The 26,130-nt window shown below is 40.2% G+C and overlaps 1 protein-coding gene across 1 annotated transcript in view; it reads left to right on the forward strand.

The window, feature by feature from the left end:
- ATP8A1 (ATPase phospholipid transporting 8A1) overlaps positions 1-26,130 on the forward strand; it is a 780,070-nt gene that overhangs the window by 594,685 nt on the left and 159,255 nt on the right. The window contains exons 28-29 of the mRNA XM_086963885.1: positions 18,087-18,161; positions 18,253-18,375. Of these exons, the coding sequence (XP_086820011.1) occupies positions 18,087-18,161; positions 18,253-18,375 (198 nt within the window). The remainder of the gene's footprint in view (positions 1-18,086; positions 18,162-18,252; positions 18,376-26,130) is intronic.

Consider the following 26,130-nt stretch of genomic DNA (forward strand, 5'->3'; position numbering starts at 1 on the left):
AGTTCCGGACGTCCAGGGCATATCTAATGTTCCTTACCACCCTGATGATGACAAGAAGGCAAACAATCTGCTCCTGCATCATTACACTGATGAAGGGATGTAGTTAGACTTGAAAAACTTCAGTGACTAGGTGCCTCACCAGAGGCAAAGCTTGACTTGCCACCTCGTTCACCAATGGTAGAAAGCGCCTATTTCACTGTACTAGTGAGTCTTGTTTCTTGTAGGCACTATTCTCTCCTTAGGGGGTGTGGACATTACCTTCCATGTGCATCATGCAGAAGATATATGTTTCTTTTTTCATTGTTCAGGAATAGTTCTTTCAGGTCCTTTTGTCCCACCATGAATAACATTGTACAACAATAACTTTAGACGCAAACCCAAGTCTCTGAATTGAGCGCATGCACTAGGTGCACAGTAGACTGCCCATCAACATACGGGCACCTTTTACAGTCCAAATACTTGTAGCCGCAGCTGCAGAGTGTAGAATTTCCAAAGATCAAGGTTACATAGATTGCGATGGCAGGTAAGGACTGACACATTGTTTAGGTCGAGCCTGGGATGCGCTTGTGCTGCTCCGCGAGGCATTATGTATTGAGGTATGGCATAGAAGCCCCGCTCATTTCCCACCCATCTTTTCAATTGGCTCCCATTACTGTAAAAAAAAAGGCATTTGTTTGTCAACTTAACAAACAAATGCTTTTTTGGTAAAATCGTCAAATGCCGCACTTTCACTTTAAAAGCGCCTGCGGGCATTTTCGAAACTTCGACCTATTGGTATTGTAAATGACAATGCCTTTTATTATTGCAGGTTTGTCAAACACATAAATAAAAGGCATTGCCAAATTACAATGCCAATAGCTCAAAATCTCACAATTGTGAGACCTATTGCATTGCAAATGTGTGGTTATTTTTTTGCACCTACTGTCATACGTGAACTGCTGAGCTCTGAAAGAATTCCAAATAATGATGTATAGACATATGCAAAATCTGGCCCGTTTAGTCTCTCTGTATCTATTTTTGAAAATAATAAAGTAAAAAAAAAAAGAAGAAGTAGGAGTCAAACAAAGAATATAGTTGCCTTTCTGGTGAGTGTTCTGCAGGTCTAATGCTCTCTACTAATCCCACCTGCTTCCGCTTTGTTTGCCCTCCCAAAAACATAATCAAAATGAATATGTAAAGTCGATGTTTTTACTGCCATCAATGTATAAAACCTTCTTGGCTCATGGAATCTGTTTCCAAAAATGATGTACACGCCATATTGTATGGGGAAATAAGACCTGAAAAGAGTTGCATATCGGGCTGGTCTCATGTCTCAGTGGAAAAACTTTCGTGAATCCTAGTGTGGATGTTTTCATGTAGATAAAAACAATTGAATGGACATGTGGGCAGTTGCAATCGAAAAGGAGCCCTTTATACTAGCCAACGTGAACGTCTGTGCTGATTGTAGATGCAAGCACATGACAGATGAGAGGGAGGTCTGAAGATCCGTGGTGGTCCTTTTTCTGTCTAATGTGCAGCGATTTCAGACTGGCACAAAGAAATTTTCATGTTGTTGTAAAGTTTTCTTTCTGCTGCTGTCATGGCAATTTCACAGTTAATGCAGGCATCGTGAGGGCTTGTGGACGCATTTCTGAAGGTCTTGGCATGGCATTGTATTACCGTACATTGACGGGACAGAGAGCAACAACAGACAGTGTTGCAACATTTTGGTGTGGTGGGTTAATGGGTTACTTTTGGCGCATCCAAGACAACCCCCAATTCAAGGGTAAATTAGAAACTTATGGCCAATGAAAGGAAGTATATTAGACAAAGTGGTGCAATCAACTAATTTTGTAAAAAGAAAAAATTATAATCTTTGGGGGGGGGGTTCCTATCACCAGTTTCACTTGAATTCTTTGGATCCCCTTACCAGTGATCAAAGCACAAACACCAGATCTATTTGATACCGAGGTACAAAAAACTGTATATTCAAATACATATAATGTGTTTAGACTTTTAGAACAGGCAATAGGACCCATCACGTCACTTGCCAAATCATAAGCTTCTTGGCCTGTATCCTGGGCCTCTTATTGTAAACTACCTACCTTAGATCCTCTATGACCTTCAGTTTCTAAAGTTTTGTCTATGTTCTTGAATCCGGGTAACAGAGCAATTGAAAAGGCCAATGAAAATGCATTAAATACTTATTTGAATGCCCTCGAGCACACTAGCTTCCAGTTTTGAAGCTCGCCTTTCATTTTTTGTGTTCATCAGGCGTGGGAGCAAGGAGCTCATGGCCCATTTGTAAGCTGCTGCTTGATATGCAGAAATGCTCCATCATGCTGCAAGTGCCTGCAAAGCTTCTCAGGACACGCCTCCGGTGGGCCTTGGTGGTTGGAAATAAATGCTTTGACTGACAGGTCTTGAGGTTTCTTCCAATAGAAAGAAAAAAGGACGTATTGAGCAGTACTGTTTAGGGTTCTCTGATCACCTAAGCTCATCTGATTGACATTTGGAAATCTGCCAGTCAATCTAGATTTGAAAACCAGCATATAAATACAATTGCAACTTTGTGCGTAGTTTAAGGAAATAAAATGTGGAGACACAGGTGCCATTGCAATCTGAACAGTCACCTCTTTCCTATTTTTCCCGCTTTGGCACTGGCATCTCTTTTCATCTTTTTTAGTATTTGTTTTTTAAATAAATCTAACAAGTTGTTCCTAAAACTACTAGTAAAGTTACTAAAACTACTAGTAAATCAGATTTGATAACAGATGAGACGGTTTCTTTTCAGTTAATGAGTTCGCCTTTGTAGTGTTCACGCGCCCCTCGTGTGATAAAAGAAGGCACATTTTGCACACAGAAGCTGCTCGTCGGGAGGTCTGCCTGCTTACATATTGATAAATGGGGAATTTGTACCGAGCCTAGCTGCCATAATGCGGTTAAATGAAGCATGCAATGTAGCCACCTCGGTGGATCACTGTTTCTAAAACTCACCGGGCCAGCATGTCATGCTTTATTGCCGTAAATAGGCATGTTTTTTTAAGCTCTTTTCGTGTCCATAATCCTTTCATTCTGGAACAAAATGCCCGTTTATTAGACCGTTCAGTGTTTTATCATTACCCTGTAACTGTTTTCAAAAGCAGAAACACTGTCTGAAGGACATACTCTTAAAAGAACATTGTAGTTTTGCCAGTTGCCTTTGTCCTTTGGGTGTTAATTGCTGCATGTATGGCGTAAAAACACGTTTTTCAGCTTTTTTAACTTTTTTTCACATAAATTGCAGTCAAACGTTTTTAATACGGTAATTCCAATTTTATTTTTTATGAACTTTTCTTCAGTGTGGACGAGATATATAAAACAACACAATTTCACAAAGTTATGAGTTGTAGAAATACCGTATGAAACATTTTAAAGCATATTGCAGGAGCCGTGTCATGATGGACTCCACTGGCGCAAAGCAGAGCCCGCTGTGTGAAAAGTCCATTCATTGAAAGCCGATGTTTCTCGCAGTTAGTGGATTATTTTAGACCAGTGGTTCTTAACCTTTTACATTTAGTGCACCCCCACCATATCACTTTTGGAAGCCGACACCCCGCCTAAACCGAAACAAACAAAAAAAATACAAAAATCCTTTTTTTTATTTTAAAAGAAAAGTTGTAGATTTTCAAAATTCGGTTGAATTTCTAAAAGACAAAGCAATATGATAGGCCCTAGTATATCACTTTGCCTTTTTTTGCCCCTACTGTATCCTCTATTTTTGTTAGAGCCTTTTAGTGGTCCGATGAGGCCACCAGTCACCCCTAATTCTGTTTGCTGTACTTGTGCTGCTCCTGCAAATAAAGCTAAGGATACCAGTTTTAACCTACAGTTTCAAATTACTTTGCATTTACAGAGCATTTTAGAAATGTTACTGTTGCTTTCTGTTGTGCATATGATGTATTAATGTGGTCATATTATTTCATTTTCTAAACAGTCACAGAACCCCCTGAGCAGACTTTGCGGATCCCTCGGAGTCTGCAGACCACAGTTTAAGAACCACTGTTTTCGACAGCACTGCCCAGAAGCAGAAAGAGCCAAATCTTTCTCATTGTTTCCGAGCAGCACTGTCTGAAAATAAAGCTCGAACTAAGAGAAATATTGGGTTAAATGACTTTAAACACTATACATGGATGAGAACTAGTGCTCCTCTGGGCACAGCCAGTGCACACCATCATGATACAGACCCTGTTTTCTCTCCTGAGAGTATTTAAAACATACAATCCATTGTGGATGTGTTAGAGGTGAATTAGAATATATTCACTTTAACTCAGTAATGGTAAGTGCGTAGAGGGAAGTGGTCACCAGACCTATTCCAAAAGCTGCATAGCTTTCCGTTGAGACTGCTCAATGCGGAAAAAGTAGATTCCCACCCAAAATACTCATATTTGTGTACGACCATTCTGGCCTCAGGGCTCTTGAAGGCATCCTGAACAGAGGATAGTGCTCATCGTGAAGACCACTGTTCTCATCTTCTTGTCCCGAAAAACCTAGAGCAGAAATGTATATCCTGGTCAAATACACCTGATACATATATAGCTCGTGTGAGTTGCCCGGGCAGTTTACGAATTACCTAGTAAATGATGCAAGAGGGTTTAACATTTGCAGGGCATATCTGTATGCATTTTCCTGCATCTTACCTGTGATTAGATTCAGTGACATTCAGCCGGTAAGAGTACTTTCAATAATAATAATTCCTAGGCAACAAAATACCTGTCTAGAGTCAGGTTTAAACAAAGGAAATTGATGAACAGAGCCTCAATGTACTAACAAACAAAGCAAGTTAAAAAAAAAAATATTTTTATTTGAGTGTTGTACATAAAAAAGATTTTTTTCCCTTATTATAAAAACAATGACATTATCACATACATGACAAGATGACAATCTTTTCTACTACAATTTCTGAAAACTCTTGTCACTTTTTATATTTAGATGTATATGCTTTTTAAAGAATTTTTGAAATATTTGTCATTTTGTATGATTTCTGTGCAATGTATGTGATTATGTCATTGTTTTTATAAAAAGGGAAAAAAATATTTTTTATGTATAACATTCAAATAAAAAAATATATTTTTTTAACTTGCTTTGTTTGTTTGTTTGTTAGTACACTGAGGCTCTGTTCATCAATTTCCTTTTTTTAAACCTGACTCTAGACAGGTATTTGTTGCCTAGGAATTATTATTTTTGAAAGTATTGTTACCCTGTCCTAGGAACATTCACTAGACTCAGGGGGTCCCTTTTATTATATTGAATGCAGCCGGTAAGAGACCTTATTTTTAAATTGTTTGTAATTCTCAGTTTTGCCTTTAGCATGTGGAGGGACATTTGCCAAGATAAGTTTGTACGGGCAGGCTTCAGGGCGCAAGTCGATGATTGGGAGCTTTTAGGTGGGGCCTTGCGAGTCTATGTGGAGAACAGAGGAATCAGTGGTCGGGACAGGCACTTGTATAGCAGATGAGGGAGTAAGTAATGTCATACGAAAAAGATTGAAATTGGAGACCCCACTGCTTGGTTAGATATGGGCCTGAGCTAGTTGCAAACGTATCCACCAGCACTGGCATAGGACTATGCCGGGATTCCATCATAGACAATAAGTTGGAGGGCTGCGAACAAATTCTGTCCTGAGCGACACTTCCATCCTGACTTGTGTCACAAGACTACTCTGCCCCATTCCGTTGACCAGGATCTTAACCAGATCCATAAGTGAGACCTCCAAGTTACTGAATAATCTGACACAAATAGCATCCACATCACAAAGTGCAGCTGCATCAGAGAAGGTTGAGCTAGCCTCGGTATTGGTTCCAAAATCTCCAGTAGCCACAGCAGGAGTTTTTTCGGCTTTCCTTTTAAACATGGTGGCTGGCATGGCATGGGGGAAAGTGGCTGCCCGGTAAGCTGGCATTTGACATACCACCTGTGAATTATTAGTATACTTAATGACGCCTTCCGGGGCAAGATATATACCAGGGTGCTGGCACAGCATGACAACATATAAGGGCCCAGAACAACAGTAGAAAGGCGGACTCCAGCTCTTCATTCAATACATCAACTGCTCTGACAATGAATCTGTCTATAGTGCTAGAGCATGCACCCGTGCTGGAGCCAGGAGCTGTACTCTCGTGCCTACAGCTTTCTCTTACCGATAGTGGAAGGGCATAAGAGGTTAAAATGTAAACTAAATTCTCACCTCCAGAGGGCTTCGTAAAGTTAAACGGAACACCCTAAGCGGTTATGGGGGCCACGCCTCGGCTGGCCACAGACAGGCCTACTCTTTGCCCGGTCTTCGATAAGGGCGTCCTGTGCAGCGGGATCAAGGAGCGCTCAAATATGGGGCTTCAGGCAAGCTCTTCCTCCTCCAGGAGGCCCTAGGCAAGGGGCAATATGGGCCTTGGAGTCCTTTGACCGCCCTCTGTGTCAGCAACAAACAGAAGCACATAAGCCTGCCCTACTGTTTTCACAAACTTTATGGCAACCATATATTTGTTTAGCAGTCACTACCTCTAAAATGTGCTATCCGCAGCAGGACTAGTATGTCATTGTATTTTTCACTGTATTATACCAGTGGTTCGCTGATTTTTATATTTTATTGTACCTAGTATTTTATGACTGCTAATTGATTTTAGTCCGACTGTGATCAATGGCTCAGTTAGTAAATATTTTACCAATTTGTGATTTTGATGTCACTGATGAGTTTTTTTGTTTTTTATGGTTTTTTTCAAACCGAATTAAGTTTATATTGATTGATTCAGTGACGTGATTTGTACAACACCATGTGAAATTGCATGTATGTCACAAAATTCTGATATTGTCGTAATGCTGGGCTTGAGTTAAAATAGAGCGGCCCTTTCTGTAATATGCAGTGGTGCTGAAACTACAAAAGGTTATGTTGTTCAACCTTTTGTTTCAATAAAAAAAAGGCCCTTTACAGTTGCACCACAGTTTGTATGCTCTGTGAAGCCAGGCAGTAGCAGCTGCTAGTAATGTGAAGTGGTGGGGCAAGCAGAGGAAGAACAAAATAAAATACAATAAAATAAAAATGGTAAAGCACTTACCTGCTCCGACGGCTGCTGCCTTCCTCCCGATCCTCGCTTTCTTCCAGGAACTGCTGCACACCCACTGCGCAGGCTCCCAGCTACCAATCCCATCCCTGCTCACTGCTGAGAATGCTATTTCTAGAATGTGAGCAGCCCTGGGATTGGTCTGAGTGCCTCGGTTCAGCGCCAAGACATTGACTGGGAGCCTGTGTTGGTTTCTTCACCCATCTGTGAAACACAGCTAGGGGGAGAAAAGGGTAAGTACGCATGACGGTTTCGGCCAAACCATCATGCGCACTTAGCAGTGTCCACCACTCCCCCTCCTCCCTGGTGCTTGCTGCAGCATCACTGTGGCTGTACCCACCCCTCCCTCAGCTGGCAGGCAGCCTGCAGGACGCAAAATAAAATGATAATAAAAAGGTTTTATTATCATTTTATTTATGTCCTTGCCTCTGCTAGCTTTCAGCAGGGGGAGTGATGCTCCTGTGCCATAACAGAGGAGCCGCCACTAAAGCCAAGCCTAGAAAATCCCTCTACTGGCTTTCCGAGAGATAGGATCAGATTTTAAAGCTAGCCTAGCTTTCAGATGTAAAGATTTAACACCTCTCCACTCTGATCTGAACCCTTATAAGTGCAATTGTTAACTTACGTAAGTGAGCTTCCTCTTCCTACTGCTCCCAGCTCTAATCTTAAATCTAACGTGAATTGTGTGTTTTTGGTGCAGGCCACTCATTTTTGGAATGGACCAGGTGAAGATACGAGGCAAAGCATGTTATTGGCCGAATCACATCATGGCACTGTGCCTGCAGGGTGTCTGTGATGCAGCCAGATCTGATGTTTGCAATGTGCAATATCTGCGATTCCAGCAAAGTGGCCATTTGCCACCAGTCAGAAATCTTTCCTCATTAGTATGCATGAACCAGTTTGCATTGCGCAAGTGCTTGTGAATATCTACAAATGCAGAGATTGAGTCTGGTAGGATACCGCATATCTCAGTCTCCGCAGCACCAAAGTGGCCAGCATTGAGACCTCTCAGATAACAAGGCCCACAATACCTACAAACCTTTATTCCTACCATTAGTCAGTTCAATTCCTGGAAAAAGTCACAATTTATGCCCTTGTCGAATTTGCATTATTCACATAACCATGCATAAATGGAATCTACACTCATAAGTGTGTTATATTTTTGTGTAATGTGCTATTCATTCGTACATTACACTCTTGTGAATTTACACTTAACATGGAAAAGTGGTCACATCAAGTAAATATCAGAGCAGGTAAAGAACATACAATGCAATGCAAGCTAAGTTTGTATTTACAAGCAAATAATAAAGTAATTACCTTACTAATCTGGATACCAAACATGCACACAAATGGATCAGGGTCAAGTTGTGTAGAAAGTATGGGAAGCTGCACCCTTCTGTCAAAGGAAACATGTACAAAGGCATGACGCACACATCCTAATTAATTTTAGTACAGGAAAAGTATAGTTAAATGTTATAATGATACACTGTCCGCCTTACTCAAGCGTAGTATTAGGGAAATTGATGTACATCACAAACATATGTGAGTACCACTCAGTCCTCTCATACATACTGCATACTTGCTTTACATCTATATCTATACTACTATTATAAAGGAAGAACTTTGAACCTTTGAGGCGGGTAAACTCGGAAACCACAGCGCCAATCCACACACCCGATACATCGTTGTAATCGTCAGGGTGTGCAGATACATAGGCTATATAAACCTAATAAATCTACGTTATTTTAAAAATTGACCGAAAAAAAAGTAGTCCCTTGGAAGAAGCGCCGGCCGCGACGTGCGTGCCCGACTTGAGGAGCGCGGGGAGGAGCGGCGTCCAGGAGCGCGAGGAGGAGCGGCGGACATGGCGCGGGGAGGAGCGGCGGACAGGCGGTGAGGAGCGGCGGACAGGCGGTGAGGAGCGGCGGACAGGCGGTGAGGAGCGGCAGACAGGCGGGGAGGAGCGGTGAGCGGCGGATGAGGTAGGTTATTTATTTATTTGTTTAGGTGCGGTGAGCGGCGGAAAAATGAAGCAAAAATGAAAATCGTGAGCAAGAGGAAGCAAACGGAGCATTACAAAAGTGAGCCAAATGGTGCATTACAGGAGGAAAAAGTTACGTGTGCAGGTTACAAAAGCGTACATCGTGAGCAAGAGGAAGCAAACGGAGCATTAAAAAAGTGAGCCAAACGGTGCATTACATGAGGAAAAAGTTACGTGTGCATGTTACAAAAGCATACAAAGTAAACATAGAGGTATAGGAGGAAAAAGTGACGTGTGCAGGTAGCAAGAGGAAGCAAACGGAGCATTAAAAAAGTGAGCCAAACGGTGCATTACAGGAGGAAAAAGTTACGTGTGCAGGTTACAAAAGCATACAAAGTAAACATAGAGGTATAATACTGCAATATACGGAGGAAGGCTCCGGGGGACCCACGGACAACGTCGGGGCGGCGGGGGCCCTGAAGCCTAATTGCTGCCGGACAACGTCGGGACGGGCTGCTAGTATTACAATAATACACAACATTGACAACCCTAAACCACCTGGGACCAGGGGCAATCAACACTTACTAATGTTTGTATATACTTGATTATCCCACAAGCAACTACTGTTTCAAATGTGTGTGCCTAACACATTATCCACAAGAACGTATGAAGGATTACAGACATCGTAGTAAACCGAGGTATTACATAAATGTATCTTTTACAATCGCCAAGTTAATACGTTTCTGTGTCTGCCTCATAATGTTACAAAAATGCCTTTGAATTTCATCCCTAACGAACCGCAAATCTTCAATTATCTTTTGCATAAATAATTTCCGAAAGAATAGCCAGCATTAGAACGTGAACTGGTTGTGAACTCTGCCACATGAGCATGTTCACTAAAAATGAATCTGTTTTTCAAAAGCATCCACGCAATACTTGCAGTATGCCTTAATTCTGCAAATATAGCGTTCTGTTCTCTGATTCCGGCGTGTATTGTGCCATGAAACGCGTCTAAATAAATGAATAAGTAAGCTGATTATGAAATGTGGGCTCTTATTGAATTTGACGAACATTGGCCGTGCTTCCAGATTAATTGACACATAGAGCAAGCCTTTGCCGATGCAGCACGCAGAAAAATCCCCTGAATGTGTAACTGACCACAGTAGTTATTTAAAAACTCATTCGGGCACGTCACGAAGTTTGTTATAAAATAGGTCAACTCATAACGACCCTACGAGGCAGGCGTATAGTTTACCGTCTCATTGAGAAAAGGAGTGCACAGTTTATTGACGTATGTCTTATGAAAAAAAACGTTTGTGAGGTTTGCAAAAAGCACATGAAAAACGTCCAGAAAGCATATTACCATTCAGGCGGAAAACCCCTCACCACACAAAGGGTTAAGAAAGTGGAATTGAAACGTAGTGACAGCTGGACTTTGTTCTAATGCGAGTATGCAAGGATGGGAGTTAGAACATTAGGAAACTCAGGGAAGCCTGCATGAAGTAACCCCCCCCCCCTTACAAATAACCAAAACCTCGCACAGTCCGTCCGAGTCCCTTCTGATTTTTATACTTTAATAATGATATATCGATTCGCAGGTGTTAAACAATATATATTTGAAACCATAAGCACATATACGTATATGTAATCTTTTTTTCTTTACTTGTGTAATAAAAGTGCAAATCGCATCTCTTTGGAGCTACTATTTGTTTAACTCATACGATTTGTACTGTTGATGAAAAGCTATATGCTAATTTCAAATTTTCAACATCAAACGTTTTTGATGAGTGTTTTGATGAGTTATAGAATTAGGCATAAAGACATTTGCATAGATATATTTTTGCAGCGAGATGTGTTTATGTAGCAAGCCATTAACTAACTCATTAACTGTGGCATGTTTAATGATTGTTTACTTTATAGATAGATACCAGCTCAAATTTATCCACGGAAAGAAAGGAATATACACAAATAGGTAAACACAGGCAATTTTTTTTTTTACTTTTGGTTAAAGTAAAAACAAATAAGCATGTAGAGACAAAATGCAAAAAGATAGTTTTTTATCAAAAAAGTAATAAAAACAGATTGTTATTAATGTTTTTCTAACAGTAATAACTTAGGGCCTGATTATGAGTTCGGACCGCTGAACCCGTGGTGTAGGTGTGGTGACGGCCACAGTGGTCCGAATACGACGGTCGGACCATGAGTGGACCACCACAGCCGACAGAGATACGTGATCCCTGCTGCTGGCGAGGCGGTCTTGAGGCAGCAATATGCTTTGTGTTGCTGCTTGGGCACCAACAAGCATATTTTTTGTTAGGGTGGCGGTGAGGAAAGAAAGTGGGCCCTGCAGGGTTCTCTAGTACCTCATGGCCCATATAATGCATGCAGAGGGGTTCATGGTGTGCCCCTTTGTGTTTATATACACCCAGTTCCTGCATGGCATAGATTTAACAGTCCATGCCGTGCAGGAACTTGCTTTGGCTTTCCCATTGCGGTGCCTTTTTGGAAGACACCACAGTGGGAACGCTGAAGGACCGCCTGCCAGACAACGGAGAATCTCATAATCTGGCAGGCGGCAGTCGAGTTTGGCGATGCGGGTCAGTGGCGTGCCGCCTCACTCCTGCACCGCCAAACTTGTATAGAGGCCCTAAGTGCTTTGAGTGCAACAGAGAGATGCAGTGCAAAATTGTAAATAAAAAAAGGTGCAAAAATGTGTAACAAAAGCCTTATTACACATGTAGCAGTCTGCAATAAACTATTGTGTAAATATAGTTACTGAATTCCAAACAAAAAAGGGTGAAGTATATTTAATCTTGTAAGTACTAATAATATTCAATACTACAGTCCATATTGCAAAGCATTAGAAAGTCGCTGTTCTAACCCCAGTGGTTAAATTGATCAGGGTCATCTTCAGGACAGTTGTCAAAAGACACTTGAAAAGAAAAGCAGCCTAAAGCAATACCAAAGGTATCAAATATGAAAATGTATGGGAGAAACAACCTCTAGCACCCAAGGGAAGCGAAACATGAAACCTAAGAGAAACTAAACATAAACCTGAAAATAGAAAATTAGAGATGTAGACAAGGCGTCAAATTTTCAAGGAATAACGAAAGAAGCCTAGTCCATTAGGCAAAAATCATCCTACTAAAAGGGCAGCCGACTTGCAAAAATGGAAACCTCATGGGACATATATGAATGCCAAACAAAGTACCAGGACAATTCCGAACCGCAATACGGGAGAAGACAGAAGTTAATTATGATAAGAGGCTGTATATACCAGCCCAGTCCACTCAAAACGAAAGGGTCACATATGTTAGTTGGAACGTCAAGGTGGAGATATTTTTCCATGCCAAAAAATCAATTGGGGAATTGTAGAGGAGATGATAGAATCACCCTCCTGAGCTAGACTTGTAAACAATGGGATTCTATCAATGTGAGTGGTGACTAATTTTATATGATTTTGTATATTTCTCTAAAGTCGTGAATACACTGCAATGTGAAAATTAGGCCTCTCTGCGGGTGGCAGAATGAGGGCACTGTGTGTTTTTAAAATACCCCTCACACACTATGAATCCCATAGTGTCATTCTCCCATCATTGGGTTTTCCCGTCCCTCTACGGGGCGGGGCGTGCTTCGACCTATGAGTGACGCGGGAGCACTTATATTTTTGACAATAGGCTATGTGATGTGATGAGGATAGTGATATGTGTTAGGAAGTGTAGGGACCTATTTACGTGAATGGTAGTGTAAAAAAAGGGTTAAAAATTCCCTGGCTAATCGAAAAAATTAACTTTAATGGTTTCGCAAGCTGGGAACATTAAAAGGGGGTTAGTAAGTAGAATTACAAGTGTGGTCTACTTTGTCGACATGACATGTTTCATAGGCAGACCCCTCCTGCCTACTCATCAGGACCTCTGTTGATCCCTACAAAAATACTCAATTCTAAACTAAATGTTAAATGCCTATGGTCCTAAAACTTAACAGCAAAAATCGGCCGCTAGGTTTAGCCTCGGGGCTTGAGTTGGCCTTTAGTGAGGCATTATCATGAAGATGACCTAATATGGTCTATTTGAAGCGTGGTGATAGGGCCTCATGAGCCTGCGTCTTAAGGTGATTAGTTGACTGGTTAGTGACCGCATGCCTAATCTGGCTTTATTCCATACCCTTCAGCAGCTCCGTAGATGTGGATAACAAGATAACAAGCTGCGTGTCGTCCGCATAGGAGACCATAGTACGGTCCCATTGCTTGGCGACCACAGCCAACGGCTGAACATAAAGATTAAAAAGAGAAGGGCTCAGTACGACCCCTGGGGGATCATCTGATTAATAGGATGGACCCTAGAAAGGAAAGGGGGGCAGACACACGGAAAGATCTTTTAGTCAAAAAAGAACGAAACCATTCTAGAGCAGACCCCTTCATCCCCACTTCTTCTAACCTTCGGAGTAGGATGCCATGAGAAACCATGTGAAAGATGGCACTGAGATCAAGTAAAAACAGAGTCGCACTTTGACCGGTATCCATGATAGACCGCAGATGCTCAGTTGTGGCCAGCAGGGCCGTTTCCGTACTGTGACCCGTACGGAACCCATTCTGTGAAGAGTCCAGGATGTTATCAGAGTTCACAAACTGCGTCAGTACGTTATTAACATGTCCCTCTGCAATTTTGGCCACCCAAGGAAGAAGGGATATGGGTCTGAAATTCTCAGGTTTGGTAGGGTCAAGTGTAACTTTCTTGACCCTACGTATAAGGGTATAATGGCGAGACCCATGCCTGTTTCCATAAGGCCGGAACTGTTCCAGTTGAAAAAGAGGAGTTGATAATTTTGCAAAGCAGGCCCCGAAAAATGGAAAGAGATTCCCTGAATTGCGTAGGCCTCAAAGGGTTAGAGGGGGAGCCAGATTTAATTTTTTCGCATAGTCTAATGAACTCTTCCTCCGATAGGGTCGGGATTATTGACATAGTAGCACCAGAACTGCTGCCAGACAACAGTGAGGTAGGAAGGGTGGAAATTTGTGGGAAAGATTGGTAAATGGTACGGACCTTTTCCACAAAAAAGGTCTCTAGTTCGTCGGATTGGCGCGCAGATGATATAGCAGGTGCAGCAGCTTTCCTGGTTTTAGGATCTTTAAGAATCTTAAAGATGCATTTATCGGGATTTGGACTTGACCTACTTTCATTCGCATCGAAGGCAGCACAGGCTTTACAAATAGCTCTGTGAGAATGTTTAATTTTGGCCAGATAACATAGCTTTTTCCCGGACTCATAATCTTTCCTCCAGCCCCGTTCTGCCTGTTTGCATTCTTTCCTTAAAGCAATCAAGGAGTCGTCGTACCAAGGGCTAAGGGCTAGAAGAGGAAGTCCGTTCCTTGACCCATTTAGCAGGGATAAGGGTATCTAAGCCCTTCTTAATCCAATTGCAGAACAGACCATAATCTAAGTCACTGTCATGCGAGGGTCCTAGCGGGTTGGCATCAAGGAAGGTGTGAAAATCTGCCAGCTTCAATTTGTGCCAAGGGCGTTTAAAGACCGACTTAGGGGTCACTGGATTAGGAGGCTCTGCGAGCGGAACTTACCACTCCACCAGCGAGTGATGGGTCCAGCCCATAGGTTTTGGTGTCGCCACTCTTACAGATGACAGATTAGAGATTAAAGGGTCTAACAGGTGCCCAGCTTGATGCGTGTGACGTGTTTTTAATATGTAAAAGAGGAATAGAGGAACTTGAATGTTTTTTACAATCTTTGAATCCGAACTTCTTGAGATTAAAATTCACTTATAACATCAATAGGAATAAAATTGACTACTTGGACATTCGAGTATATATAAAAAATGGGAAGATCTGCACAACTTTGTTATGTAAACCGACGGCGTGCAACAGCATTTTTGCTGACAATAGTAGCCTAAAAGCTCTAAAATGGAGCGTGCCATATGGATCGTTTCTGAGTATCTGAAGAAACTGTTCAGAAGATCTAGAATATGAGGCACAAGTCACTGAAATGTATACAAGGTTCAGGAGGCGTGGCTGTCCGGTGACTCACCTAGAGCGAAGAAGCAAAAAAGAGAAAATCTACTTGTTCCAAAAGCATCTAGGAAAAGTAATGAGACCAGAGAGGTGGTAAGGTTCATTACGGATTTCAATATGCCAAATCAAGCCATTAAGGAAGCACTAGGAAATCATTGGAAACTGTTGAGACAAGATGAAGATCTTATCAACATCACTTACAGGAAAGCACCTTCTTTAGGTGATCTATTAACTCAAAGTTACTTCACCAGATCAGGAACAGGAGCAGAAAGGGAGAATTGGCTTAAGACTAATTGCTTTGTGAAATGCCACAAATTCAAGGCCTGTCAATATGGACAAAACCTGCTAGACATCAGAACTCTCAATGGCCCAAAGAAAAAGATCAAGGAAAGGATACTGTGTGAAATGATACATGTAGTATTCATTCTGGAGTTCAGATGTGGTAAACAATACATTGCCAGCACAGTTAACAAGCTTAAATGACACATTCTCCGGCATATGAAAGGGATTTTGAACAAACACTTTTCATATGTAATGTCCAAACCTACTTGGAAAGAACATGATGGAAGATCGAGTAATTTTACATTTTCTGGCATTGAACACATTCCGAAAAAGACTAGAGGATGAGATTGTGATCTAACAAAGGCGGAATCGAGATGGATTATAACTGTTGGAACTGAAAGTCTGTGGGGCTTGAATACAGATGCTGAATTATATACGTGTTTATGAGATTGCCAATAGGTGTTGATGATGAACGTATAAGGGCATAATTGAGTATTGAAACAAAAGCCATGACCATGGTCTGATCTTGTAGGAAATGCATGCTCGTTGCCATTTTTTGATCTGGTTTTATATTTGAACATCTGGATTTTAATTTGAAGGAGTGTTCTGGCCTTTTGATATGGAGTGGGTTTACAGGAGGACATTTAGACAATGAGATCATTTTCTTGATTCTTGACAGAGAGAAGCACCTCATACTTTACATGCATTTGCACAAATGATAGTGAAATTTGGGGAGGAGAGAGTCTTGTTGCTAAATGACTGCCGGATATAGACATATGGGGACAGATATATGCACATTGCACACATAACAATTAAGTACTGTATATTGTACAGACATTTACTTAAATCTTGCACTTTGACATTGAGTACTGTATAGGCAATGATAATGCGAAGTTTGCACACTATAAAAGCACTGTACAGTTATGATATCTATACATTAGTATACAACAGAATACTGTATCCTACTTAAATATTGATTTAATACTTGCACTTTAGCAATAAGTACTGTATAGATAGTGATATTGAAAAGTTTGAACATTATACAAGTACTGTATAGTTATCGTCATCAGCTTTTGAGTTTAAATGGTGAGCAATGTGTAGAGATACAATTGTTGGCACTTGCACTTTCCTTTATGGTATCAGTTTACCTGGGGCAAAGAAGGTGTTTGGAATAAGTGAGAGTTCAAGCCAGGCATAGTACTGTCATGAAGAGCACTTTTTATAAACATGAAATTATGCATGTAGAAATGAAATGCAGTCCCCTCTTCCACTCGTTCCCCTTTCTCCTTCCCTTTCCCTCCCCCTTTTCATCTTTTTGTTAGGTTTTTGTCTTTAATTTGACAGGAACATTGGATGTTAACATCAAGGGGGAATACGTTTTTGCGATGTGTAGATAAGAATTGTGAAAATATTTTCTTTTGCTTTAATCTGAGATTATACACATATGTAGAATTATAAAATTGTCTACTTTACAATTACAGGAAATAATATAATGAGCTGATCTAAAAATTACCAAAGGATAAAGGAGTTATGTGGTCCAGTTCCTTGGAAATGTAAATTTGGTTTTATACAGTTGGTGGGAAAGAGGGCTTGTGCCCTTTAAATATGGCACTTTAGACACTGACTCTATGACCTAGTTGAAGGCTTCGGCTGAAACGCGTAGGTCTTCTTTTTCTGGCGCACATGCACTTTGCAAATGAAGAAAAAATGGTAAAAAGATTGCGGCTGAAAAATCCACAAACCTTCGTGTGTGCTGTCTTCCTGTGTTGCCCGTGGCTGACTAGTTGGAAGGATTACAGGGCAATATCCGGGAGTGAGTGTTCTCTTTTTACTATGTAAATCTATGGTAAAAAGAGAACAGGCTTCTGTATAAGTATCTTAGGGTTCTTGTGACATTTACTAACCGCCTGACCTCAGGCCTTGTAGTTTATGATGTTGCCAGAGCCCTTCATTATTTTGTAATCTTAATGTATTCGAACTGGCTATTATTTCTATAAATTTTGATGCAAGCATCACCGCCTGTATTGTATGTGGGGGCAATTACCTTTTTTTTTGTCCTTCCTGTACTTGTTGTGTCCTTATATACATGTGACTTCTGAGCCAATAAGCACCTTAAGTATGTGTTTTTATGAACATTTCATTCTCTATTGATATAATGATTGTAATATACTGTGTGGTATTTATAAATATCTATGTTTTGCAGTTCATATGCTTTGCTATGCACACTTACTGTTTGGTAGTTATCCAACCAAGAATGTAACTGTATTTCTGGTGCACGCTATCATTCCGATTTGGTCAGTTGCTGGGCTGCTGCTGGACTCACCAGTCCTGCTAAACTTCAAACTTACAATCGGTACTTCGATTGGTGTGTTTCCTCTACACCACAATTGATCTTTTTTGTTACAACTGTGTATAAACTTAAACATTTATATGTTAAACAGTAGAACAAACTTTTATGGACTCGGCCATCCCAAATTTCCACTGCTTTTCTTCTGTTATTTCAGCAAACTATTTGTGCATCCACATCTATTTATCTTATTGTTTTGACAGTTCTGTAGTTTCAATTCCTGTATGTGGCATGAATTCTATACAACTCTTGAATAAATGCATTTTCTGGTTCCATTTGACTAATTGCTATATGTTGCAGTATTTCTTTACTAAAATTGAAGAAGCTCATTTGTATTAGGTAATGTATCCACCATATAACATATGTTTTCTTTCTCAGATCTGGTTTGCCTTTGTAAATGGTTTTTCTGGACAAATACTCTTTGAAAGGTGGTGCATAGGTCTTTACAATGTGGTAAGTTTATTTTCTGCCTTTAATTTGCCTTTTTCATGCGAATACAGTCTACTTTAAAACTTGTCAAAACATTTGTTTATATCCACCGTAGATGTTTACAGCTTTGCCTCCTTTAACACTGGGAATCTTTGAGAGATCTTGTCGAAAAGAGAACATGCTGAAATATCCTGAATTATACAAGTCCTCTCAGAATGCACTGGATTTCAATACAAGGGTAAGAAAAATGTGAACTTTCAAAAAATTAGCAGAACTGAATTTACATTTGTTAATATATATAACTGTAGTTATAGCATTTGTAATGTTATCTGTTAGGATCAGTACACACAGAATTGCAGAACTTTCTTTAATTGACCATTGACTTTTATTTCTCTCAATTGTTCATCACAAATTGAAGAATAAATGTTATGTGCATATTTGCTTTCAATAATCAAGTAAGTTAGCACCTATCTCCAATCTTCTTATTTCATTGTAACTTTGTTTTAGAAAGGAGTGTCAGGAACCAGACTGTAGCACTATGATGTATGATCAGTCTACAAATGCAGAAAGGTTTTCTCCATGAGATAAGCTTGGTTCCTTTGGTAGCCTGGCTTGAGCAGCAAGGAACTAGCCTTTGGTTTCTTTTTCAAAAAAGAGAGATTTATTGAAATCATAAAGAGGATACATTCATGAAAATGCATTTGAATACAACATTGTAAAAAGAAAAAGAAAAAAAGCAGAATTCATAAATATTAGGTGAGGAGGGAGGGAGGAAGGAAGGAGGAGGACTGAAATACAAATGAGATAACAATGCATAAACGTCTGACTGTAAGTATTGAAAAGCATGCAGTATAAATCAAACCGTAATAGACAAGGAAGAACTTTGCAAGAAAAAATGGTATCAGGGAAGTGTAAGTACCTCTTGAATGGCAGGTGAGACTGTAGAAAATCTTGTGGTGAGTCATCTAAAAACTGGGTAATTGGCTTCCAAAGTTCTTGCAGTTTCATAACAAGAGACAGAGGGTGCATATAAGCAGTATTCAATCTATGATTGTAACAGACTGCATTCGCCCATGCTTTAGGCGACATCTGTTTAGAATTCTTTCAGTGCTTAGTGATTTGTTGTAAAGCAACTGCCAACAGAAGGTCAGTTATTTGAAAATTATTAGAAACATGAGCCCACACATTGGAGATGCTTTCTAAGAAAACATTTACAATAAAGTAAGGGATATTTAAACAAAATATGGAATTAATTTGATCCCAAACATGGTGGCAGAAAGTGGAAACATAGGGGCAAGTGAAGATTAAATGTTTGAGGTCAGCAGAGTGTGCAGAACATGTCCAGCATGTATCTGGAGTATCTGGATGTATCCTATGTAGAAGAACGGGCATTGTAAAAAGTCCATTATAAACAAAGAGTGTTTGTGTAGTATTAGCCACACAAGAGGATTTCCTGATCTTGAGCCAAATCTGTTTCCATGTAGAGATAATGTAAGCACCAAGACCCGGTCTCTGAGGCAAATCTTTATCAATTAGTATGTGTGCATGTTACTGTACTTTTCTACATTACAAATACTCCTCTGTTTTATTGCTTATGAGGTAGTTTGCAACACGTTTTTTCTGCCTCTCATTAAAAACCTTTTATCAAAAGACAGTCTACAAGAAAACGGTTGGACACTGAAGTCTTGTTCCCCAAGTTCCAAATACATTCAGTACCAAAATGTTTTCCCGAACAGGCAGAAAGCCATATGAAACACAATTATTGTGAAAAAAATTTGCTAGGACAAAATTACCCCTAACGGGCGCACCACCAACGGGGTAACTGGTAGGTACTCACCAGATATGCCCACTTTTCTCATCATCAGTGGTCATTTTGACCAAAAGAAAAAATGTCCAAAAAAAAGATAAAGCAGATAAGTGTAGGTGCAGTGAAGTGACAGAAGATCACACTGTACGTTGTAACGAAAAGTGATTAAAATTGGCAGACACACACTTATCGCAATCACTTTATTGTTCACTAAGTGTGACCTGTCAAATTAAACTAGGCAGGGGCTATTCACACATACCAATAACAACCTGCCTATTTTAATTTGACAGGTCACACTTAGTGAATAATTACTGTGCTTTTCTTTTTACTTGACACACAGGGACTAAAGTTGGATATGGCTGATGTCCTAATTTTTACAGTCAAAATGTATTTATTACTCCAGTGTGTAAATCAAGATTACATTAAAACCAAGTAATGCCTAATTATGCAGGAAAATGAAGTACAATTAGGTCACATGAGCAATCTTTGCTAATTAGCACAAGGTTTTACAAAATAAAATAAAAAGTGCAGTCAATTGTTCAAACCGAAAGGTAAGTGGACAACAAATAAGTCACCTTGAATTGATTTCGAAACTCTGTTCAAATTGGTTAATTGTATCCAGCAAGCTGCTAAGGAATCAAATCTCCTGTGATAAAGTAACTAATGTTGGGTGTCTTGTCAGAGGCACAGAGCCTGGTGAGCTCTAGCAAGCTGGTTAACAGTGTGGTTTAATTCCTAAAAGATTTCCAAGATGTTAAAAATGTTGAGATCCTTTTCGCAGGCACTGACCAGTTGATGAAAAGTTGTAGAGAGTTGTATATCTCTACGTTAATCCTTGTACTGGTCATGAACATCTACTGGACATCCCCAAAAAGCATTGTGTGAGGCTCTTTTCTACATCCTCAAATCATTAGGAAAGGAGGTTCAACGGCAGCCAGGCCCTAAGGGCTTGTCTTGCTTTAAGCAAATACGCCCCATCTGTTTATCTGAAAGTGAATCAAGCGCTTGACAAATTTTTCAGCACTCATGCTGTGCACTGGAAGTGACAAGGTCCAGCTTACCCACTAAACGTTCATAGCCCTGCCAGGGAAAATAACACTGCACTTACAGTAGAGGGAGCACTGGCTTGTCTCACATACTCGTCCTATGTCAAATGGTTGCCTTTAATTGACTTTCCTTGTTGAAGCCAAATGATTGACATGCGTATTTGTATTCTCTAGTTAGAGTTGTTGTCTTTGACCATAATGTAAATTGCCTCAACACCAGCTGACTGAAAAATATGGTGATCATATTTCTCACAGTTGTCAAAGTCTGATTACAACTTCAGACTTCACAATTAGAAATAAGTCTATGAATATGAGCTTAATGCCAGTTGCTGCCACTACAGTAATTCTTTGCAATAAGCACATTTCAGATGGATACTTCTAACCATAGATTCCTCACCAACTGAATCTTCTCAAGTGCCAAACTGCATATGGAAAAGTCTTCAATAGCTTAAGGGTGCTAGCCAGTGGCGCCCATGAACTCGGTCACAACTTCGGTCCGTTCTATATGTGACCTCACAGAGCAACATATAGGTATGCCAGTTTGTCTTTCCACTGTCTTTGATTTGGGTCCTGAGTTCCTCTCCTAACTTTTTGGGGCTTTACTGTAATATTGCAAATTTACAGAGACAGTATGCAGCAATGTTTTTTGCTAAACCATGATTCATGTCAAGCCGTACTTGCTTGAAGGAAATGAGTCTTGGACCAACCTACGTTTGTCTGTGGTGCCTCACCAACAGCCACAACTTCAAGCCCTGTGACCAATGCTCCCTGATGCATCGCAAAGCCAATTTGCGAGGTTGTTCGTGTTTGTATTCTCAATCCTCTGGTAAGTTCAGGATGAAGTGGAAAGACAAATCCCAGTGCAAACATAAGTGTAGTAAGGAGGGACAACGTGGTTGAGTGTTAGGTACAATAAGGAATCGCAGTAAGGGTTTTGTCATTTTAGTTTGAAAACCTAAAGGTTGGTTGTTGGTCCTTTTGTACGTTCTCTGTTTGTCGGATCAGCCCTCTTTATTTAAGCCACTGGTTGTGATGTAGTAAAGACGATTTCCTCCATCTGTCTCCTGGCTGCAGTTATTATGTCATAATAGGACCGTCATTTGGTTATTACCTTTTTAATGTTTGTACTTTTGAACATATGCACGGGTACACCCTGAGACTTTTGACTCTCAAGAATGGTATTCTTAATGCTATCACTTTAACAACAAGTTGGTACTATGGACTCAGTTGTTAATTCTTCTGAAAGTGATGTCACCCTTTTATATGGGACAGCCCATCACGTTTCCTTTGCTCTTTTCTCTGCGACATGCCTCTGAGGAGGAGGACCAGCTTCACTGTTTTATATCCTGAGTGGGACTACTGGTTGAACAATAAGCTTTTTCTTTACATTCTGCCGATGTAAAGAAGGAGAAAGCAGTTCAGAAATGCACCTTATCTAAATCGACTGCCACTTTTGTAGTAACTTAGTCCATGCTGGTATGATGTAATCCAAGTAGGTTTATTCAGGTAAGTAAACAGGTAGCATAAAATGTTTCATCAGCAGGAGTATAAGTGCTGTAGGACAGCCCCACCAGGAGCACCCTGCTAGCTGTCCAGCCCCATCCACCAACTGTCAGTCAGTCACAGTCAAAAGTTATGTTTATTTAGACCATAGTCTTAAAACAATGCAAATAAATATTTGCGAGTTAAAACATTCTACAGCACTATTTAAACAAAATTCACAAAATGGATACATAGATGAAAAATGGGGTACCAATAAAAACATCACTTCTTTGGGCGGCCCTGCCCTTTAAAAAATTATATACACTTAAGATGAACATTTTCTCTTATAAAAGCTATATAGTTCATTTATTTATAAAATTTCAAAAAAATATTACTCATATGTCTTTAGGAATCTTTGTACTACCTTTATATAGTTCCCTAGAGCGATTGCAATTTCAATATTAGACATTTCTGTGAGAAAGTTAACCGCCTGGGCACACGTTCTTATATCATATTTTAAGAATATTGGACGAAGACATAGTTTACGCTGCTCTAGAATTATTCTACAGTCTAACAGGATGTGCTCTAAGTCACCTTTTGTACCCAGCCTGCACTTGCAACACCCTTTGTGGTCCAACATTTTTAATTTTAATTCTTCGTTTACCAACCACTGGTTAATACCAATTCGCTTTCTTAATATGTCCTGTCTATACCAATGATTCGGTAAGATATCCAGGTAAGGGAACCAGTTTTCATTGGACCAAGAATCCATCATATACTGTACTGATTTTTTCTTAGCCAGGTATTCCATGCCAGTTCTTCTAGACACTTCTTGCCCGTGAAACTTCAAATCACTTTTAGTGCATTCTACTCGTAAGGATTCTTGGCAGAGAACAACCTTTATATACTTACAGGCCTGCACCATTTTCTTCCTACTCGCTTTTGCCCATTTTAGATTCCTAGATTGAATCTCTTTTCTACACCATTTTGCTACTTTCTGGCCTTTCTCATTATCCAGACGTTTCCAGAATCTGATCACTGCTATTTGGGATTGAACCCCCTTAATTCAGATCTTATTGCTTGAATCATTGATGAACATGGCAGGGACAACAGAGTTTTCAGGCATTTTCCTTCCTCCAGGTCCCACACACCTTTACCGCTCAAATAAAGGACTTCTGCACCATAGAGTACTTGTGGGGGTATCATTGCACCGAATCCCATTAACAGCGGTTGGTGAGACATATCCCCGTAGTCGTGGTTAAAAATTTTCAGTCCAGAAATCGATATAAGGGCTTTCGCTTTCTGAGCTTCAAGATGCGTGTGCCACTTTAGGGACTTATCAAACCACATCCCTAGGTAGCGATATTCATTAACCGATTCCAATTTCAGGTCACCTAAAAACCAATTAAACTTAAGTACTTTTTTTCCAAAACATAACATTTTCGTCTTTTCCGAATTTACTGTTAAACATTTCCTTGCACAATATTGACTAAAAGATTTCAGCTTTCTTTGGAGGCCCAATTTAGTCTGGTCTAATATTACCAGGTCGTCTGCGTATAGTAAACAGGGCACTTATTTACCATCCATTCTTGGACTTATATTACCTTCAACTTCTAAACAGGCAGGTAAATCAGATAGAAATATAGAGAATAGCTGGAGGGCCAAGACGCAGCCCTGTCTCAGGCCATTTTTGATAGGTATTTTTGGCGTCAACGACCCCTCAGTATCCTTAATTACTTGTGCCCAATTACCTTGATGTAGTTCTTTTATTATAGCCAGCAGGTCTTTCGGTATGTTTTTATTTATAAGAGTTTCCCAAAGACAGTTCAGATCTACTGAATCAAATGTTGCACGAAAGTCAACAAAACAACAGCAAAGCTTACCATTTTGTTCCGTCCACTTTTGTGCTATTGCCCATAGGACAAAGCAATGACCTATTGTGGAGAGCCCTTCTCTGAAGCCCCCCTGTTCAGTAGGTGCGATTGAGAACTCCTCGACCCAATCATTTAGCCTATTCAGGACTATTTTTGAGAATACCTTTTCTCCTATATCTAAAAGATTGATAAGCCTATAATTTTGTGGCGCATTCATGCTACCTTTTTTATGGCTTGGACTGATTACAGCATCCTTCCAATTCATTGACATTCTACCTTCTGCTAATATTATTTGGAACAGTTGGGAAAACAATCTCACCCACCACTTTATCTGTGACTTCTGTATTATTGCTGGGAGATTGTCTGGCCCTGCTTCTCAGGTTAATTTCTGTATCATTATTGTGCTTTCTACATTCTGTTCGGTGAAATCTGATTTAAATTCTTCCTTTAATGCCTGCCAATGCTGGGGCTCTGCAGCTACGGGATCATCTTGAGGTCCATACAGTTCCTTCAAATACTTCTCCCAAGCTGCCTCGCTAACGACACACTTCATTACTCCTGCTAAGGGAACGGATGCTGCTTTTACCAGCTTCCAAAATTGTCTTAAATTTTTTGTTTCTATTCTAGCAGATTTGCCCAGCTTTTTTCTTTATACGACCTTTTTGCGTCAGTAACCATCTTTTTATACCCGCTTTTCAACTTATTAAGGTAATTTTGCCTTGCTCAGTTGAACTTTTTCCTTAAACTTCCTGTTACTGTCCTTATCTCCCTTTTTTTATTTTGGCAGTGGACAGAAAACCATTTCAGTCGGCTAACCGGGATTTTTGCACATTTTCTTTTATCTTTTTTTAATTCTATCCGGAGACACTGTACTACTTGGTCTATCTTTTCCTCATACCATTCCAGATTTTTACTCCCAGAATCCCCCAGTTCAACCTTATGCTGAAAGGTCTTTAATTTTTCCTGATACTCTTCCATCAGTCTTGTTGTCGCTCGCTTGGGGTAGTCAACTTCTTGTGGGATCACTTTCTCTCTATGTTCCCTCCTTCCCCCGTATACATTCAGTTGCAACGGATTGTGATCTCTGCCTTCACTTTGGGGTATCTTAAATCCCCGTACTAGTGGGAAATTGCAGGCAGGCATAAATACATAGTCAATTGGGCAGTTTTGTGAGCCTATTTTAAATGTCTTCTTTGCCGGGCAATCTGTTTTGAATCTGCCATTCGGGCAGAAGAGAACCTTCGTCCCTAGATAATTTACCGAATCTATGTCCTGTCTCGAGGATTCACAAGCTGGGAACCTGGTATGATTTATTCCATAGGCGTCCAGTAATTCTGTGTGCCAAAGGTCGACCTTCTTTGAATTCAACTTATGGTTAAAATCCCCCAAAATGAGAAACGCGTCTAAAACATGCTTTTCACATAAAGAGTCTATGTCCTCTTTAAAATTTCCCATCTCAATTCCATACTCTGCCACATTCTCCCAATGCATATATACATTTATAACAATTACATTTTCATATTTCTTGTCCTGGGGAAGGAGAGCTAATCTACATGCCAATAACCATTTACTTTCACTTTGATCAAAATTGCATTTCGTATTACTTTTGTCGATATGAGGGTCATAATCCCCCCCGACGGACGTCCAAACCTTTTTTTCTTGGCCGGTCTGTTTAGTTGTAGGTAACCTTCGAAAATAGGGGTTTCGTCGCATAACCAAGTTCCTTGCAGACAGCCAATTTCCGCATTATTCACTAATTTCTTTATATGCTCCTTGTTTTATTT

This window comes from Lissotriton vulgaris, chromosome 3_1 (assembly GCF_964263255.1).
Source record: "Lissotriton vulgaris chromosome 3_1, aLisVul1.2, whole genome shotgun sequence".
Lineage (NCBI taxonomy): Eukaryota > Metazoa > Chordata > Amphibia > Caudata > Salamandridae > Lissotriton > Lissotriton vulgaris.